The sequence below is a fragment of the Eubalaena glacialis genome, chromosome 1 (genome assembly GCF_028564815.1).
Source record: "Eubalaena glacialis isolate mEubGla1 chromosome 1, mEubGla1.1.hap2.+ XY, whole genome shotgun sequence".
In the NCBI taxonomy this organism is placed as follows: Eukaryota; Metazoa; Chordata; class Mammalia; order Artiodactyla; family Balaenidae; genus Eubalaena; species Eubalaena glacialis.
The window spans coordinates 35967962-35986601 of record NC_083716.1 but is presented as its reverse complement, the minus strand read 5'-3'; the positions used below and the strand labels follow the sequence as shown (position 1 = coordinate 35986601).

Here is an 18640-nt window from a genome sequence, read left to right as displayed (position 1 = left end):
TGTAGACAAAAAGACTAGATGGATGTACATTAAAATGACTATGGTGGTTATCTTTGGGTATGGGATTTAAATGATTCTCCTTTTTTTCTTGGTGGTTTTCTATATTTTCTAAATCTAAAACCAAGTTACTTTTATGGTAAATAATTTATTTTTTAAGAAAAATAGTACATCAACCAGTCAATTTTTATCGTTTTCTAAAATTATCACATGTGAAATATATACACTTTGGAAGTATGGATTCTTTTACTAAATGACGAGACCGAGGACTGGCAGTCGCCCCTCAGCGCAGTCCCGCGACACTAAGGGGAGTGATAGGCCACATTGCATTGCAGTGCGTGCAGTGCCATTTTACTTCGGAAGGCAAGCTGAAACACAAGTAGGACTTAAGGTTTACCTTAACCATTTCCAGTTTTGTAACACCAGTAATTCTTAAACTTCACATTGTCATAGGACACACACACATACAAATGGTTACTTGGAGGAGAAGACAAAACCATTTTCAGCCAAAAACTGAGAAAATCCCAACCACTGACAACCAAGCCATTTTACTTCCCTCTCTTCGTACATCCTAGTAGAATTGGTGATGGATTCTTCTATGCATGATGAATGGATTTTTGAACAAGTGACTTAATTATTTGCAGAAAGTATGCAGATTCAACAGGAATGGAAAGCAAAGCTAGAAAGATTATTATAATGAGAGGCAAGCTCTGGGTTGGGTCAGGTAGGATGGGAAGTAGTCAAGTTAGGTTAATATGATGTCTAGGTAGCAGTCTCCAACTCGGCCTGAACTTCAGAAAACCCAGGGAGTTTTGTAAAATACAGATTTCTGTGTCCCACTCACAGATATTCTGATTCAGAGGGAACAGAATAAAGTTTAAATAAAAACAAGGAAGCAAAATTTAACCACAATAGATTTAGACCATGGAAACCCTGAGAGACTGTGACTTTTACTCCAGTCCTTAGAAAACTGTAGGGCATCACCTTACTTCTTCAGCTGGGAACAGCAAGATCTAGGAATTTTTATTCCTACCCTCCAGTCCAACCCTGAGCTGAATGGTGAGAGAGACTTCCCAGGATGTAGCATAGCGATGATACCTACCGAAACAGTCATTTTCAGGGTTCTGGAATCTCAGTCTACCACTTTTGTCTATAGGAAAGAAAGACAGGATTTTTGCATTCACCTACACAGAGACAAGGGGGGAAACAAGTCAGTAGCCATCTCAGCCCTTTCTTGTTTTCATAAAAGTAGCTCCTGGAAATTTCATTTTAAAAAGGGGAATCTGCACCTTTAAGAAAAGGAAAACCATTGGTTCTACAGACCCTTTCTGACTTTGATGTTTGAGTTCTATGTGATATGACAAAACAGAGGGTAAAAAAGACGAAGTAGCAGTGTGGCTTTTACCACAGGAAGCTGTTTCCTCTCTAGTGCTGTATGTTGATGTATGATACCTTCCCTACGTAGAGCAAAACCGAAGGACAGTCTGAACCATTCAGTTATATAATAGTCAAGTCCAAATATTTAGTAGTATCAACTATTGAAAGGAGGCGGTTTCGTCTAACAGTTACTTGTTTTTCAACATCTTTTAAATGACAGTTAAGCTTTAAATCCTAAAAAGAAGTGTCAAAGTTAAGATGTGTGATTTGTAAACACTATCCCAGTTTTCCTAGATTCATAGCAGGAGGTCTTTGTTAATTCGTGACTCGATGGGCTCTCGCAAACAGCAGCCCTGACGGAGTCCGGCCTGCGGGCTTGTCTTGTTCAGCCCCACAGGTGACTGCAGGTGAGAGCTTTCCATCCTCCACAGGCCCTGCCTCGCCCTAAGTATTAACATTAGTACTATTCACATATGCAAGCAGTATGACATCTGCAGGCCTTCCAGCTTGACCTTTGTTGCCAGTTATGGAAAACTTGACTGATTCTAGAAAATAGTAGCCGTTTAAAAATATAGTCTTAATTACAACCTTAATTGTCATAATCACCAGTACCAGGAAATACTGTAAGCTATAACTGCACATTCTTAAAGTCTTTTATGTATAATCTATATTGTTTTTATATCAGCAGTCTTATTCATCATCTGCTTTTATTTTATAGTCATACCCCATGGTATTGCAGTATCGACCAAGGATTGATTTTGGTTAGACCACGGGGCCTAGATCCCACTGAACGAATCCTGCACTACGTGTTTACTCATCGACAGACTGCACAGTGAACGGCGTGTGGACTGGGGGGGCACAACCAGACTTGCAGCATGCGAATAAGGCCATTGTCTGTCTCTAGATTGTCAGTTGCATTTTTGTTGTTTCTATTAAGAGCAAACCAAGTGCCATTCTGCTACTGAACCATCTGCATAAGGTATCTGTGCTGTCTCACAGTGTACAATACAAGTCATGGTTGAAATCAGTTAGGTGTGCAGCCACGATTCAGCCTTCTGAATATTTTGCTTGCCTGTTCCAAGATTGTTCTCATGTTTGATTACACTAGTAATATGGCTCAATCTTTGTGGTGTTGCAGTTTTCACATACTTACTATTTGATTAATTCTTGTTTAAATAGAGTACTGTACAAGGAACTAATAATTATTATATCTTGAAATTATTTTGTATGGGAAATATATTTAGAAAAGTGGTCCTTGTGCCACTGTCCTGTTCTCAGTAAGCTTTTTGTGTGCAAAATAGTTCACTCTTGAGTGTGCAAGTCCTTTGGGGAAGAATTCCAATTGTTCTTTATATTAGAGCACATCATAATTGTAGGCATTTTGAGTCATCTGTCTGTGTAGTCTACCAGTCGCACAGGGAGGGCCTGTTCACCCTCCAGAAAACGTATGTGACTTCTTGGAGAGCTGAAGTGAGATTCACAACCATTTGAAATGTTGGCAGCTGATCACATTTACTTCTAACAAAATTAATGTGTAAGTGAGGTTAATCTTTCATGATGCCTTATGACGAGCGGGTGCTGCTTCATGAAATGTCATCGCCGTCATGTAGCCCACTTTATGTGTGCATTGTTATACTGTGGCTCTTATCTAATGAAGTACATTGTTTCCCTTTTTCAGTTGGCCTTAGGTGTGTGTCATTGTGGCATGCAGAAGGTTATGATGATTTAAGTATTAGGATTTTTAGAGCAGGTGACATTAGCTATTTTATGGATTTCAAAAATCTCAAAGCAATTGTAGATTAAAACTGTTAGTAACCTGTCACATTTCCAAACCATATGCATAAAATAGAAAAAGTGCAGTGTAGTAGATAAATATGCTAACCAGAATTAATGGTTTGAGGATATTTCATTTTAGATCCTGTAGTAATCAGGGGGAAATGGGATTATTGTTTTATACATAAGTTCTTTAAGGTCAGAGCTATGATAATGTCCTTGAGTTTGCATTTTTTTTAAGTCTTCCATTCATTTTGAGATGAGTCTGCAAGTCAAAAAAAGTCTTGTCACCTTAAATTATATGAAGAACTTCATTTTAAACCTCTTAACATTTACATTATTTTTCATAAACTTCTTTGGAAATTAAGTTTTAGTAATTGCTTTGAAACTTAGGCCTATTTCCTCAGTTTCAAAGTTAACCTCTGATATACTTAGGAAATAATTTTGAAAGTTAGGAAAAAATATTTGTTCTAGAAATCTGACATGAGCACAATCTGTGTGTTACACACATAGTTTTTATACTGTATACATAGTAGATGTGCTACATTTTCCGGTAAAATGTATCACAAGGTAATGCCTTCTGAATCTCAAAATGCTTCTTAGAAATAAAACAGTGTACCACCAAGAAACACATACAAAATACAGCTAAATCTTGATGCATTTCACAATATAAAAGGCTGAAACGTCATAATTATCTTTTCCTTATATCTTTGTTTTAAGTCAAAAAGTCTAAAGTTTTCTGTTGTTTTTGGCCTGACTTTTGTGAAAAAGGTTATGGCAATACTTTTAAAATTTCACTTTGTTAGACTGTGTTTGTGCTTGGAGGGGCTCACAAAGAGAATTTAAAAGGCAGATTTTTGTTTACTCTTTAAAAATGGTTGGCACAGACCATTACCCTAAACCAGAAACTGAATTTACTCCCCAGCTACAGAAATTATTTTGCTACGCTGTCAAATGCAGTTCCTTGACATCCCAAAGAAATTTTTAGATTTCTTGTAAACTTGTCACATCTAGGTCAGTGATTACTTATGGAAGCTGATTTTAATTAACTCAAAATAAATTGAGAGTGCATTTTAAAAACCACAAATGAGACCTGGATGTTTTTGGGTCCCCAGACAAAACTTGCAGCCTTAAATGAGTTTTATATACGTGATCTCATTAAATTTGGCTTGTTGCCTCATCTTATGTAATGTCACTATTTTCCAAGGAAATATATAGGAAGCAATTATGGAACTGAGAATACTTTTATATAAAATTCCTTTATTTAATGTTAATATATTAACACTTTTATTGAAATGCAATGGAATATGTGCCAAAACATGTGAAAACCTTGCATAAAGAAGGGCGTCAGTTATATGGGGAAAGGTACACGTTTTATGATGGTCCTGAGTAATGTGGTATTACTATTAGAACCACAGACTTCTTCATATATATTCAACTATGGTTTTCTAAGTATGGGACTACTTTCATGTCTAGTAATACACTAATCCCTAGTTAATTATCCCGAGTCAGGTTGTGGAATTTGTAAGAAACGAGGTATAGAAAAATTTACAGGCAAAAATACACAGGTGGTTAGTTTTACAAACTTGGGGTGCTAGTAAGATAAACTCCTTATACAAATAGCCTATAGGAATAATCATCTGAATGCAAAATTGGAGAATAAAACTAAATTAAGTTTTTCTTTAATCTCTTGTTTCTTAAGCAACAAACTGAAAGAACTTTACTTCCATAAAAGATTTTGTAATCTGTTTTCTCTGCTTTAGATATCATAGATGTACAAGGGTCAAGGAACCTTGGATCTAAAGAAGGCCTGTGCTTTATTTATAGATATCACTTTAACGGAAGTAATCACATTAGTTAACAGAAAAATCCAAATATGGCCCTTTCTCCAGATTAACAGAATACTTTTAAGTATAAAAACAAATAAACTAAAAGATTCACTGATGAGGTAGTATTAGGTCATTCAGTCTGGGGTCCAGATACCTTGGGGTGATGTCTTTTAACTACTTTTAGAAAAGTATTTTTCTTCATGCATTAAAAATCTGTCCCATATTAATATGCCACATTTTATAAATGTAATGAGTTTGCTCAACTATGTGTAACTTAAAATGATTCTTTAAGGGGAAAAAAGTATGTTATATAATATTGTGAACTGTTTAGCTTTATTGAACTATTTAAGAGAAAGTGCCTCATTGCTAAAGTGCATTTCTGTTTTAGATTTACTGCATAAATTTTGAGTTTTCTGTCCCTGTCTCTTATCAATGGTTTTGTATCTAAATAGGCTCTTGTAAGTTAGAATAATCTCTTTTTGAAAGATTTTCATAAGAAAATAGTTATCACCAAAGACATTTTACTGTTAATAACCATGTTAGAGAGACAGTTTAACTGTTTGGAGGTTGGCAATTTTTAGACTGCAAGTTACTTTTATATAATTAGGCAATAACCTTGAGTAATTGCTAAAATATCACCAAAGAAAGGCTTTAAACTTAATTTTCATGGTAAGATCAATCAAATGCAGGTTTTTCTTGCAATAATCAGAACGTACTTCCTTTCAGCTATGTTTCTTGTTTTTCCAGCACCATCTGACAGATCTTAGGAAATCCTCAAAGGTGAAAAAGAGATTAACACAACAAATAGCCTCCCTCTGGATGAAAAGTGGGAGAAATACATACTTTGAAAAGAAAATTGAAATTGAGATTTTAAATTCTAATTTGAGAAGCTTTTTATTCCATGGAGGCGATACAGACTAAAATTATGCTTATTTAGTTCCTGGGTTCTTAGTAATATGAGAAATTTTATTAAAGACAGACTTTGGTAAAAGTGCAGACATGCTTACTTGTAATAGAAAATAGTGCATTCTGTTGGATTCACATAAGTAAATGCTTTTTCTGTATTCAAAAGCAAAATTTTTCTAAAGGCCTGTGGTTTTTTTTTTAAAAGTAACTCTTTGTCTTGTTTCTCAGCAATGACTTTGTTTTTAGAATCTAGCCATACAGCCAAATTCGGCAAGATAAGCCCCAGATGAAGAGCATATACACCAGGTTAAGCCCTGTCCTCACACCGATCTTTTGGGGAGCCCATGCTGTGGGCCATCTCAAGTGAAGCTCACATTATGAAGTCTTCCTGACAGGCCACCTGGTAAACCGCATTGGATTGGATAAAGATGGATGCACTCCATTATATACTCTGGTTTACCATAAGGAATTTTCCAGCAGGCTATGCTTTATACCAGTGAGATATAGATATTGGTTGTGGGAATTACAAAAATGAGTGAGTTTGCCGTAACTTTAATTTTCTGGGTTAGAAACATAAAAACATGAAATGCTATTATTTTAAGATATATACCTATCCCTACAATAAGGAATATAACATGTCTGCCAGATCTGGTTTATAAAAATTGAAAAATATTAAATATACTAGAAACTCAAACCCTTTGAAAGCACAAAATAACCAACTAGTTCTGGATTTACTTGATATACCTAGTTCAATATTTTGTTGAAAAAAGTTCAGATTGAAAGTTCATTAAAATGTACTCAAATATACATTAAAGGGTTTTCATAGTTTTTTCTTAAAACAGTGGCATTTTCCCAAATAATTTAAAAGTGATTCTCTTCCTAATGTAATGTAGTTTTCACAAGTGTGTTTATTTGCTATCCTTACTATATTTTCAAATAGAATTAAAATGCTCGAGCACTTCCTTTTCAGAAAGTTACAAAATTAAACAAAAATAAATTATTTTAAATGCTCATTAGCATGTGTCCGAATACTTGTTATGCCCCTTTCTCTAGGATTCAAAACTTGAGTCATTATTCAGAAATGCTTTTTAATTTTAATTACCTTTAAATCTAGAATCAAGTGAAACATACTAAATACTGGGTCCAGTTTTCTTCCATCTTTCAGAGCTTCACGGAATAAGAAACTAATCTAGTACAAACTGAAGATTAAATATTTCTGGGCAGTGCAGAGATAGTGAATAGATTATGTATCCATGGACTTCACATCAGTCCAGCAGAGCAGGAGTTCTGCACATTAGAAATGGAATGGGATCAGCCTAACGTTGTTTGGGGTTGGTTTTCTTTTGCTGTATTTTTTTGAATGGGGATGGGGGCCCAAGTGTCCTTATGAAGCTGTGGTCGACAAGAGCTTGTGGGGGGAGCACCAGTGTTCTGCTGCGTTCCTGCATCTGGCAACACGACAGCAAGCACCAGTTTTCAATAGAGTAGCCCTCACTTTAAATAAAACCATCATAGACTATATTGTACAGTTATGTTGCTAATTTTCCTTTGAAATATAAAATATTTTAAGCTTTTTTTTTTTTTTTTGGTCAAAAGTGGTAACATCTTAATACAAATAAAAACCTTTTTGTGGTTGTAAGATTTAGCTTATAAATCATTCAAATTGAAGTGAAAGATTACCAGGTCATTGTTAATGACTTAGTCTATTAAGAATATATGTATTTTTGTAAAGGAAAAGCACTTGTAGATATTTAATCAGTACTATATGTCTGTTTTGCAGAAATAAAATGCTGCTTAGAGATTCTCTTTAAATATTTTTTATTTTTGTGCTCAACTGTATTTTCTGGTGATCTATGGAATGTTCTGTACAAAGCTGTATGGTTGTACTGTTGGGCTAGACACTTTTGTTTTTTAAGATCTGGACTTAGCCAAGTATATTTGACCATGTTAAAAATAGTATCTTTGTTATTAAAATTTTGATGGCATAATTTATTGCTGTCTGTCATTCTTCATTATCAGTAGTTGCAGATCATAACCTTCATTTAAAAGTTTCAATTAAGTATTACTGTAGCAAATTTTGTGAATATTTGTTGAATGTTTGAGACGATAAACATTTTCTAAAGATTTCTGAACTGTTTACTTTTAAGATGGCAGACTGGCCCTCGAATAATACTTGAGGTGTGTGTCCACATACACTTTAGAACAATTTCTTTTTTTGTTAAATTAATCTAATTCAAATCATCTTCTGAAAGTAATTGAGTACGAAAGAAAGGCCCAAGTGATTTGAAAGACAGTCTGCTTTCTTCAGCTACTTAGATAACAGCTTTGTTTCATTAATAACTTCCCTTGTGAATTCTAGTTGGGCTGAAGACATTTAAGTCAGAATATTGCGATGATTCATATCTCTGCCCCATTGTTACAGTGCCTGAAGCTTTGTCTTAGGTTAGTGATACCATGGAGGTGGCTAGAGACCCCAGGCGTTCAGCAAGGTAGGAAAGCAGCATCCTCTGAGCAAAACTCCCTTCACCTTTTAGCATCACCCTTCGCAAGGCTGTTGCATAGTGGGAAAGAACTTGGGAGGACTGTGCATGGAAAGTGCTCAAAATGTAGCCCATTTTACTTTAACCCCATGTCAGGGGCCAGAACAGGGGAAGGCCTCAGGGAAGGCTGGAGGACACAACCAAGGAAAAAAGGAAACAGTTTTCTGACCTGCTAATCAGTCTCTGCCACGCCTCCACTTGAGAACAGAGCCAGTTTACCCAGTTCTTAGTGTTTTGTCAACACAGGCTCAGCTCTGATCTTTTCACCAGTTTAGAAAGTTACGGAGGAGTCCGCACCCCAGCTGAGTTTAAGAGCCAGCCTCTGCTTGTTGTGTGGCCGAGGAATTTGCTGACAGTATTTTGCTGGAAGCCGTGTAGAGCCCTGCTTGACACCCAAACCCCTGCTGTGGAATTTGGGGGTGCCAGGATTACCATCAAATGGAGAATCATGCCCAGAAGGAAGAAATAGCAAATGATCGATCACCCCCCACCTCCCACCAACCAAAGCCCTGCTCCTACCGAGCCCAGTTCAGATCCTATCAACTCCAGTAGGCTGAGCCAAACTTTCTCCTTCTTCTGTACCACTTAGCACTTTTATCACAACCACAGTAATTGATGTTTGTTTGTCCTCCCATTAGATTATGAGCTTTGAGAGGGATGTTGACAGTCATTGTGGTATATCCTCACCCTCACAACACAATTTGCATAGTAACTGGCACCAATAAACCAATGTAGTGAAAGAATCCAGATTTCAGGAAACAGAGGCAATGCTAACAAGTCTCTAGCCATTTCCCCAATAGTCTCCTGATCGTTTCTCTTCTTATATGGACATCAGTCATATTGGATTAGGGCCCCACCCTTATGACCTCATCAACTTCAATCAAAGGCCCCATCTCAAAGACAGTCACATTCTAAGATCCCAGGGTTAGGGCTTCACTATTCAGTTCATAACAGCCATGTGGTGCCCCATAGACCTGGGTTCAAATACAGGCTCCTTCTGTGGTGTGACTTTGGGCAATTAACTGGTTGAGTCTCAGTTTCCAAAAGCAGGAACAAGATCCCTATCCCATAGGTTTGTGGAGGAATGAGAGGCCACAGGAAGTGCTCAGAGCAACGCCAGTGGAAACAACAAAGAACAGCACAGCCGTTTTCCATCTCCATCTGATCATCCACAGATTGCAACCCAGTGTTACCCAATGTTCTCTCTGATCTGCCGGGAGCTAAAATGCCAACAAGTAACTCAAATTTTGCTTACCTAGAGCTATTCCAATCACATGGTCGTTCATAAAACGTATTCCCACTGAATGTACTAATATGTAGAGGATGCAGCACAGGGTCTAGCACATACTTTACAAATGTCTTCCCTTACTCTCACCCATTTGATCATGAGAACAGACCAGTGAGATAAGAGCAAAAATAAACAAATGGGACCTAATCAAACTTAGAAGCTTTTACACAGCAAAGGAAACCATAAGCAAAACGAAAAGACAACCTACAGGATAGGAGAAAATATTTGCAAATGATTCGACTGATGAGGGCTTAATTTCCAAAATATACAAACAGCTCATACAATTCAATAACAAAAAAACAACCCAATGGAAAAACGGACAGAAGACCTAAATAGACATTTCTCCAAAGAAGACATACAGATGGACAATAGGCACATGAAAAGATGCTCAACATCACTAATTATTAGAGAAATGCAAATCAAAACTACAATGAGGTACCACCTCACACCGGTCAGAATTGGCCATCATTAAAAAGTCTACAAATAATAAATGCTGGAGAGGGTGTGGAGAAAAGGGAACCCTCTTACACTGTTGGTGGGAATGCAAATTGGTGCAGCCACTATGGAAAACAGTATGGAGGTTCCTCAGAAAACTAAAAATAGAGTTGCCATATGATCCAGCAATCCCACTCCTGGGCATATACCCAGACAAAACTGTAATTCGAAAAGATACAGGCACTCCTACATTCATAGCAGCACTATTTACAATAACCAAGACATGGAAACAACCTAAATGTCCATTGACAGATGAATGGATAAAGATGTGAGATATATATAAAATATATTCCACTATTATATATATATATATATATATATATATATATATATATATATATTAGTGGAATATTACTCAGCCATAACAAAGAACGAAATAATGCCATTTGCGGCGACATGGATGGACCTAGAGATGATCATACTAAGCAAAGTAAGTCAGAAAGAGAAAGACAAATACCATGATATTGCATGTATATGGAATCTAAAATATGAAACAAATGAACAAAACAGAAACAGACGCACAGATAGAGAGAACAGACTTCTGATTGCCAAGGGGGTGGGGGGGTGGGAGAGGGAAGGATTGGAAGTTTTGGATGAGCAGATGCAAACTGTTATATATAGAATGAATACACAACAAGGCCCTACTGTATAGCACAGGGAACTATATTCAATATCCTGTGATAAACCATAATGGAAAAGAATATGAAAAAGAATATATATATGTATAAATGAGTCACTTTGCAGTACAGCAGAAATTAACACAACATTGTAAATCAAGTAGACATCAATAAAATTTAAAAAAACAAAAAACAAAAAAACAGACCTGTGAGGTAGGCACTCTTAGCCCAATTTTAATGATGAGAACGTGATCTAAATAACTTGCAATCACCAGACATGTATTTGGATCTTCACTGTGGGCCTGTCTATTCCCTAGGGCGAGTCTATTCTCAGGGGCCCTGGCTCTTTGCATCTGAGAGCTGAGAGCTCTAGAGAAGCTTATGCTCAGGCCTTCTGGCCGCTCCAGGATGGATCGCATAGAGGATAAACATTCGGCAGCCAGTATGTGCCTGAGATGACTGTGGTCAAGATGTTGTTTTGAGCACCCACTGTATACCAGGAGCTGTGTGAGACTCTGGGGGTCCAAGTGGTGAGCCGAACAGATTTCACCCTTACGCTAATTGAGCTTCCAGTATGGGAAACAGATACACGTTAAACAAAGACCAGAAATACATAATAAAAAGAGGGATAAGTTGTCTGAAGAAAATAAGTTCTATGAGAAAGAATGGGAGGTCCAGACCCTTCTGAGAAAATGGCATTAAGTGGAGATGAGAGAGAAGCTGGAGCTGGCCAGGAAGGAGTATTTCTGAGAATGAGTAAGAGCAGGGAGAACTCCATGCTGCCCCGCCACCTGCGGAAGGTGGAGAGGGGAGGGGTGACAAGGAGGAGAACAATGGGAGAGAATTCTGGAGAAGAAGGCAAGGGGCTGGGTCATTTAGACACTTTTAGGTCCCCTTGAAAACCTTCTATTTTATTCTGAGCGCAATGGGAGGGTTTTACACAGGAGCTTGACAACATCCTGTTTACATGTTTAAATGATCACACTGGGAGCTTCGTGGAGAATAGATGGTAAAGCGTAGAAGCTAGAATAGACATGGGAAGAGGCTAAAAGCCTGGAACAGTAGCCCAGGTAAGAAAAAGCAGCAGGGTCCCAGACCAGAGCCATGGACCTCAGGATGAACCTAACTGGCGATGGAGAGAAGAGGGTTTCTTTGCACGTATCACCCCCACCCCGGCTGCAATGTGCCTAAATTTAATGAAACCTAAGTTTTTAGGTCATAGGTGAAGCTCTAGATGGGGGTGGGGAATTCAGACCAAGAGGGTGGGAAGAAGCCACGAAACTGAGAGGAGCAGCCACACCCAAACTCCCAGCACTTCCTTAGGAAACCTGGAGTGGGGAGGGTGGCCGGAGCTGCGGGAGGATGTTTGGATGGGAGAAAAGGATCCCGAAAAGCCTGGTAACCAGGGGCTCCCACGGACCCCGCTGCTCTGCTAAGCACCCACCTTTTCCCCGCCAGGCACCTCCTCCCCACTAGAGGCCCGGCCCCACCCCCTGCTCAGGATGCAGGATGCAGGATGCCGTCCTCAGGAGCTGCTGCTCTCCTCCCACCCGGAGGTGGTCCTTGCCTGCTCCTTCCCCGTAACCCTTTACACAGCCCTGTCCTGTCACGGGCATTGGAGCAATGCAGCCCCAGACTCCAGTAAGGGCTCTAGTAAGGGGTCTCCCGCTGATTAACTGAAGGATGGGTGAATTACATATTATCTCCTCAATGGTGACTGAGACCCTAATGTAAATGTGACACTAAACCAGCAGAACTCACGAGATGTAATTAACACACCTACTTCTTGAATCTGTGCCTCTCACAGCCCCCTTCCACTGGATGAAAACGTCAGCAGCCCCGGAACTTTCTCAGCACACTTTAAATCACAAAACATGGTCTCAATTGAGAAATCAGAAAGTCCAGTTCAGTGTATTGATCAATTACTCACTATTTTATTGCAAGGTTACACTTCTTCCGTGCTCCTAACTAGGGCTCGGTAAAGGGTTACCTACTTTCCAAAACTAGAGGGTGGTGGTCCCTCCTTCCCTGATTTGGGTACATACTTGGTGGGGAAGGAGGGGAATCCGAGAGCAGCAGAGCAGCTTGTAAGCCGGCTCCAAGCAATCTGGACCTGACTGATGCTCACAGCCCCCTCTCTCGCAGTACTCTTTCTGGGTTCTTTGGAGGGTCTCCTCCAGAACCTTCAACCATCACTCTCCTTGCCAGAAGCCGTGCCTGTGTCAGTGGGCTGTTCCTGGTGCCCCTGACCTTCTATGCCAGTGCTACAGCCCACAGCCTCTTACTGCAGGGGTTTTCTCTTCCACAGGCTGCCGTCTTGTTCAGGGTCCGTTTAAGTGGCTCCCTGCTGATACTCCTGCTGCAGGTCCCTTACAGGGCCCCCTATGGGCCATGTAGCGCTAACCCACAGTCAAGGACGAGTCTGTGTTTTTAACAGCCCAGCAGGCCCTCTCGCCCTCTGCCCTCCCCAATGGCTCCAGGCTGAGAGGCATAGCCTCAGGCCTCTAAATTCCTGCAGGTGTACTGACTCCAGGCCAGTGTCCCCAACAGCTGCAGTATCGCATACCAAGCCTTCCTGGGGTGCTGTTGAAGCCCCGCCCCCCCAGCACCCTCCACCTCTCCGCCTTGAGGAAGGGTGTGCACAGCCCAGCTCACTACATAAACGCTCCCTCCTTATCTCCTGCAGTATCCCTTGGAAACTGTGAAGGAGAGCGCACCAGGTGACCAGAAGCCTGGGTGGTTTCTGATCACTGGGTCTGAGGGGACTCCTCTCTCTGCCTTCCCTCCACCATGGCTCTCTCTCCCTGGTCACCTTGTCCAGAGGCAAGATGGCACTCAGCCTGTTGGCCACAACACAGCTCCTGATGATGCCAGCAGATTGAAAAGAGATCCGCCTGCATCCCGCCTTGCAGCATCCAACCCAGACTGAGAGACTGAGGCCTCGGCATCAGCCCAGGCCAGACTCTTCCAAAACATCTGCCCCCTGAGAGATGAGGGCTGGGCTGAAGGGAGGGAGAGTGAAGTCATGTCTGAACCACCGGAGTCCAATTCAGCCGCTGACTCTCTGAGCGAGGACAGAGTGACCCAGCCAGGGCCTGGGAAGGAGTAAGCGAAACCAGCATTGGGTGTTGTAGATCCTACAATGCTGGAGGTTCGGCCGCCTGCCTGTGAAGTTGGTACCAGCTGTTCTGGGCTGGTCAGTACAACCTACCAGCATCCAGCTGCCTTGATTTCTCAAGCTCCCCACCGGGAAGCAGTTGGGTGATCAACAGCTAGAGGGGTGGAGGGAGTGTTCTGGGAAGTTCTCCCATTTGGGCTGAGCAAGAAGGGAGATGGAATCAGCCCAAGGACAGTGTCTCTCTCTGGCTGTTAGAAGTCTGCTCACTGAAGAGCGTCTTGGAGCTGCCACTGGGGGTTTCCACCCGAGGCAGACCCAGAGCTCCAGGTTATATGGAGTGGTGATGGAAAAGTGAGCAGAAATCCAGGAGTGGAGCCAAGGAGGGCTTCACTCCCAGTTCAGCCACTCCCCAGCTGTGTGACCTTGGGCAAGTCATTTCCTCTCTCTGGTCCTGCCTTGGATACTTCACCCTGTACGTCCCCGTTCTTGTGACACTCATCTCAACTGCAGTTGTGTGTGTAGCATCTGTCTTCCCAGCCTCGCTGCAAGCTCCCTGAGCACACAAGCCAGTCTGTGTGATTCAGCTCCACGTGGGCCTGGCCCATGGCAGTGCTCAAGGAGAAAAGAGAAACCTCAATGAATAATATGGGCAGCAACCCTTCTATACTATGAACTCACAGATACTGTCCTTAATAGAAGAACGTCTGCAGTACCACCATCATCCCTAGACTGGGGCAAGAGGGGCCCCTGCCCTGGGCCTGACTTTTAAAAGACCCTGCATGCACAAGCTCCAAAATACAAGACTTTTTTTTTCCTTTTTGGTCTTTTAAGAAACTTTTTGAAAAATTCAATAACCAATCGAGTGAAAAAGAATTAGGGAAGAGGAACATGCCATCTAACTGGGGCTCTCAGGCCACAGGATGCTGGAGGGAGGGGCTGTGGAGGATCATGGTCTCTGCCCTGGGAAACTAGAGAAGGGGGTGCTGCTTGGTTGAGGTCACATACCCCAGATCACCCCAAGTGAGTGTCCAGACAGAGAGACCACTGCACCCCTTCTCTTGCTTCTGCTTGGGTGGGGTAGTTTTGGGAGGCCCTGGCTTCCTAAGGATCCTGACAAGTCAGTCTCCATCCTAGGCTCAGGTGGGTTCCAGTGGGTCCAGATAACCTGGGCTTCTGGGCCTCACTTATCTCATTAATCCTCATAATGTGTTATCTCCCTTAATCCTCATAATAAACTTATGAGGTCTGGTTATGGTTCTCATTTTGTAGATGAGGAAACTAGCTCAGAGAGGTTAAGTAATTTGCCTGAAGTCACATAGCTAATGACTGCCAGGGATGGGATTTGAACCCAAGTCTGTCAGATTCCAGAACTTACGCCTTTAACCACCATCACTTCTAATAAGCAACAACTGTGCATCTTCTATGTGCCCAGCACTGTTCTGGGTCATGCATGCCAAAGGATCTTCCTGGCATTCATTATTCTGAAAAGGAGAGCCCTACACATACCACAGACTTCTCAGCTACTAAGAAATATCAAACAATTTCAACAGCAGTAGGGGTATATTTGTGATAAATTAAGTGAAGAACCCCTCTCAGAAAAGGAAATATAAAATATCAAGGTGCAAGACTGGTTGGAGGCTGCTCTAGGAGGAGGGTGTAGGCCATCAGGTCTGCTCAGTGTGGAATAGTGAAGAAAGGGCGGGGCACAGGGAGAGGGGAGTGGAATCTATAAAACAGTGCAAAGCCAAGATGAGGTGACCTTCAGCAGAACCATCTCTCCATCTCCCACAGGACACAGATAAATCCAAACAGTATTTTCCATACCCAACTTATCTCTCCCCTTAGCAGAATTCAACAATGGTGACCATTGCTTCTTTCTCAAAAAAATTCTTCTGGCTTTCATGATACGACTCTCTCCTGATTCATGTTATTCCTCTCTGGCCAGCAGGGAAGGGACTAAGTGGAAGCAAGTGAAACGTCTAGGGTACAAAATTTAAGGAGGCATTTACTCTCAAGATCATGCAAATGCTTTCCTCTTCTGCTGCATCTTTAATTGTAGACATTCCTCCAGACTTGGCCCTGTGCTCTCTTCCTTGGGAGATCTCACCCAGGCACAAAGCTTCAATGACCACGTCTATTCGGAGGACCTACAGATTGATCTCTCCAAACACCATCACTCCTCTGAGCTCCCGAGCCAAATAGCCCACAGCCCACTTGGAAACCCTTCTTGGCTGTTTCAAAGACATCTCAAACTAAACATTCTCAAAGCAGAATTTAAGATACCCACTCCCCAAATAGTCCTTCCCAGTGCCCCCAGCCTCAGTGAATGGTTCACCATCCATGCAGTTGCCCATACCTAAAACCCTGGGGTCATTCTTGATACAATCCTCTTCCTAATCCTCATCCAATCCACCAAGCACTGTCTCTTTACCTCCTTAATATCTCTTCATGAAGCTTACATCTTGTCTACCACCACCCTAGTCTAATCTACCATGTTCTCTTAACTGGATGCCTGTAAAAGCCTTTTATCTAGTTCCCAACATGGGCTTTCACCACACGCCCATCCTCATGCCCATTCTCTATGTTGTTTCCAGAAAAATATTTTCAAGTCACCAATCTGAATATGTCACCATATCCTCTAGCCTTCCACAGCTCCCCTCCCTTGCTCAGAGCCTTTTAAAGGCTTCCCACTGTTCACTGGATAGATCAAAATCCTCAACATGATCTATGAGGATCTTCACATTCTGGGCTCTGCCCATCTCTCCAGCCTCATCTTGCCTCACGCTTGGTCACTAATAATTCGGCACCCAATTCCAGTGTGGGTGGGTTCCCACAACAACACATTCTCTGTGGCACCAGCTGGGTGTCCTACCATTCAACTAAACTCTGACACTATCTATCTGGAGGTAGTTGTCAACTGTGCTTCTGACTGACTGGCTACAGATTGGAGGTTCCAAAGTCCCCCTTTTGGGGTTTGATTAATTTGCTAGAGTGACACACAGGACTCAGAGAAACATCTTACTTACTAGATTACTAGATTATTATGAAAGGATATAACTAAGGGACAGCCATGTGGAAGAGATGCACAGGGCAAGGTAGAGGAAAAGGGCATGGAGTTTCCATGCTTTCTCTGAGCAGGCCACTCTCCCTAAGTCTCCAGGTGTTCACCAACATGGAAGCTTTCTGAACCTCATACTTTTGAGTTTTTATGGAGGTTTCATCACATAGGCATTATTGATTAAATCATTGGCCATTGGTGATCAATTCAACCTCTAGCCCTTCTCTTCTCCCTGGAGGTCAGAGAGGACTGAAATTTCCAACCCTCTAATCACATAGTTTGTTTCCCTGGCAACCAGCTCCCATCCTTAGATGCTTTCCAAAAGTCATTTCATTAATATAAACTCAGGTGTGGTTAAAAGGGGTTTGTTATAAACATTAAGACACCCTTATCACATTTATCACTTAGGAAATTCCAAGGGTTTTAGGGGCTCTTGGGGGTGAAAACCAAATATATATTTCTTATTATAAATCACAATATCACAGTCATGATATACAAGTTCTACCCAGACCCACCTGGCTTTCTTCTACCCCTTATCCTTGCTAGTTTCTCCTCATTACTGAGCCTTTGCTTTTATGCCTTTCCTTTACTTAAGTAACTTCAGACAACCTTTCACTCAACTTAGCCATCATTACCTAATTTACCTGCCCAGCTAAACTCGGGAGACCCTTCAGGGAAATCTTTCCCGACTTCCATGACCTGGTTAGCCCTCCCTTAAGAGGCCCAGCACAGTGCCTGACACATTGCAGGCACTCCAGGAACATTTACGGAATGATTGAATTAAATAAATTCAATGTAATGTATGGAAGAATTCAATACATGTTTGGTGGTTTGAATTTGACAATGCCTACAGGGCTTCCATAAAACAGAGTCTGACTGAGGACAAATAGCACCAAATGAGAACCATCTGACACTCATTTCATGGTACTCATTTCATGGTGCTCAGATCAGATAACTTGGCCCCACTGTGGAATTTATGGGGAATTCACGAGAGGGCTGACAAAGAGATTGGCCAGTTACATTCTGTGGTCAATTATACTCCCATCTTGTTCTGTTTGCACTCTTCACTAAGAGCTACTTTTCCTGGTACTTGGTTTTTATGACTCTACACCCATCCTTCCCTTTTTCACTCCTATGTGACTTTCAAATGACTTCACTATCAGAAAAATCAATCTAATAATATGTATGCCCTTTGCTCTAGACATCCCAGCTGAAGGATTCTAGCTTATAGAAATATTATCATTGCAAATGATATAATACAAAAGAATATTCGCTGCAGCATTTTTATAATGATGAGAAAAGAGACACAATATAAATGTCCACAAATACAGAAATGGATTAATAAACCCATACTATGGCACTGTAAAGAATGCAGTAGATCTGCATGCTCTGATGAGGAGAGTTGCACATCTTAATTTAAAAGGGAAAAAGTTGAAGCACAGTACGTACATTATGATCCCTCTTCCACAACTAATATATGAGTATATGTTTGTAAAAGCATGGTGAAAAATCTGGAAGGATACACATTAAATTGTAATAGTGGTAACCTGTGAGGAAAGAGTTGGAGGGACCTTGGGAAGGTAAACTCTTTTCTTGCTTTATACTCCTCTGCATTATCTGAACTTGTGACAAAAGCACGTGA

General features: G+C 41.1%; 1 protein-coding gene across 5 annotated transcripts in view; it reads left to right on the top strand.

Moving 5' to 3' along the window:
- PCGF5 (polycomb group ring finger 5) overlaps window positions 1–3523 on the top strand; it is a 111870-nt gene extending 108347 nt beyond the window's left edge. For all 5 annotated transcript variants that reach the window (XM_061195227.1, XM_061195235.1, XM_061195204.1 and 2 more), the window contains one exon: window positions 2093–3523. In XM_061195227.1, the coding sequence (XP_061051210.1) occupies window positions 2093–2140 (48 nt within the window). In that variant the 3' untranslated portion in view covers window positions 2141–3523. The remainder of the gene's footprint in view (window positions 1–2092) is intronic.
- Window positions 3524–18640: the final 15117 nt, after the last annotated feature.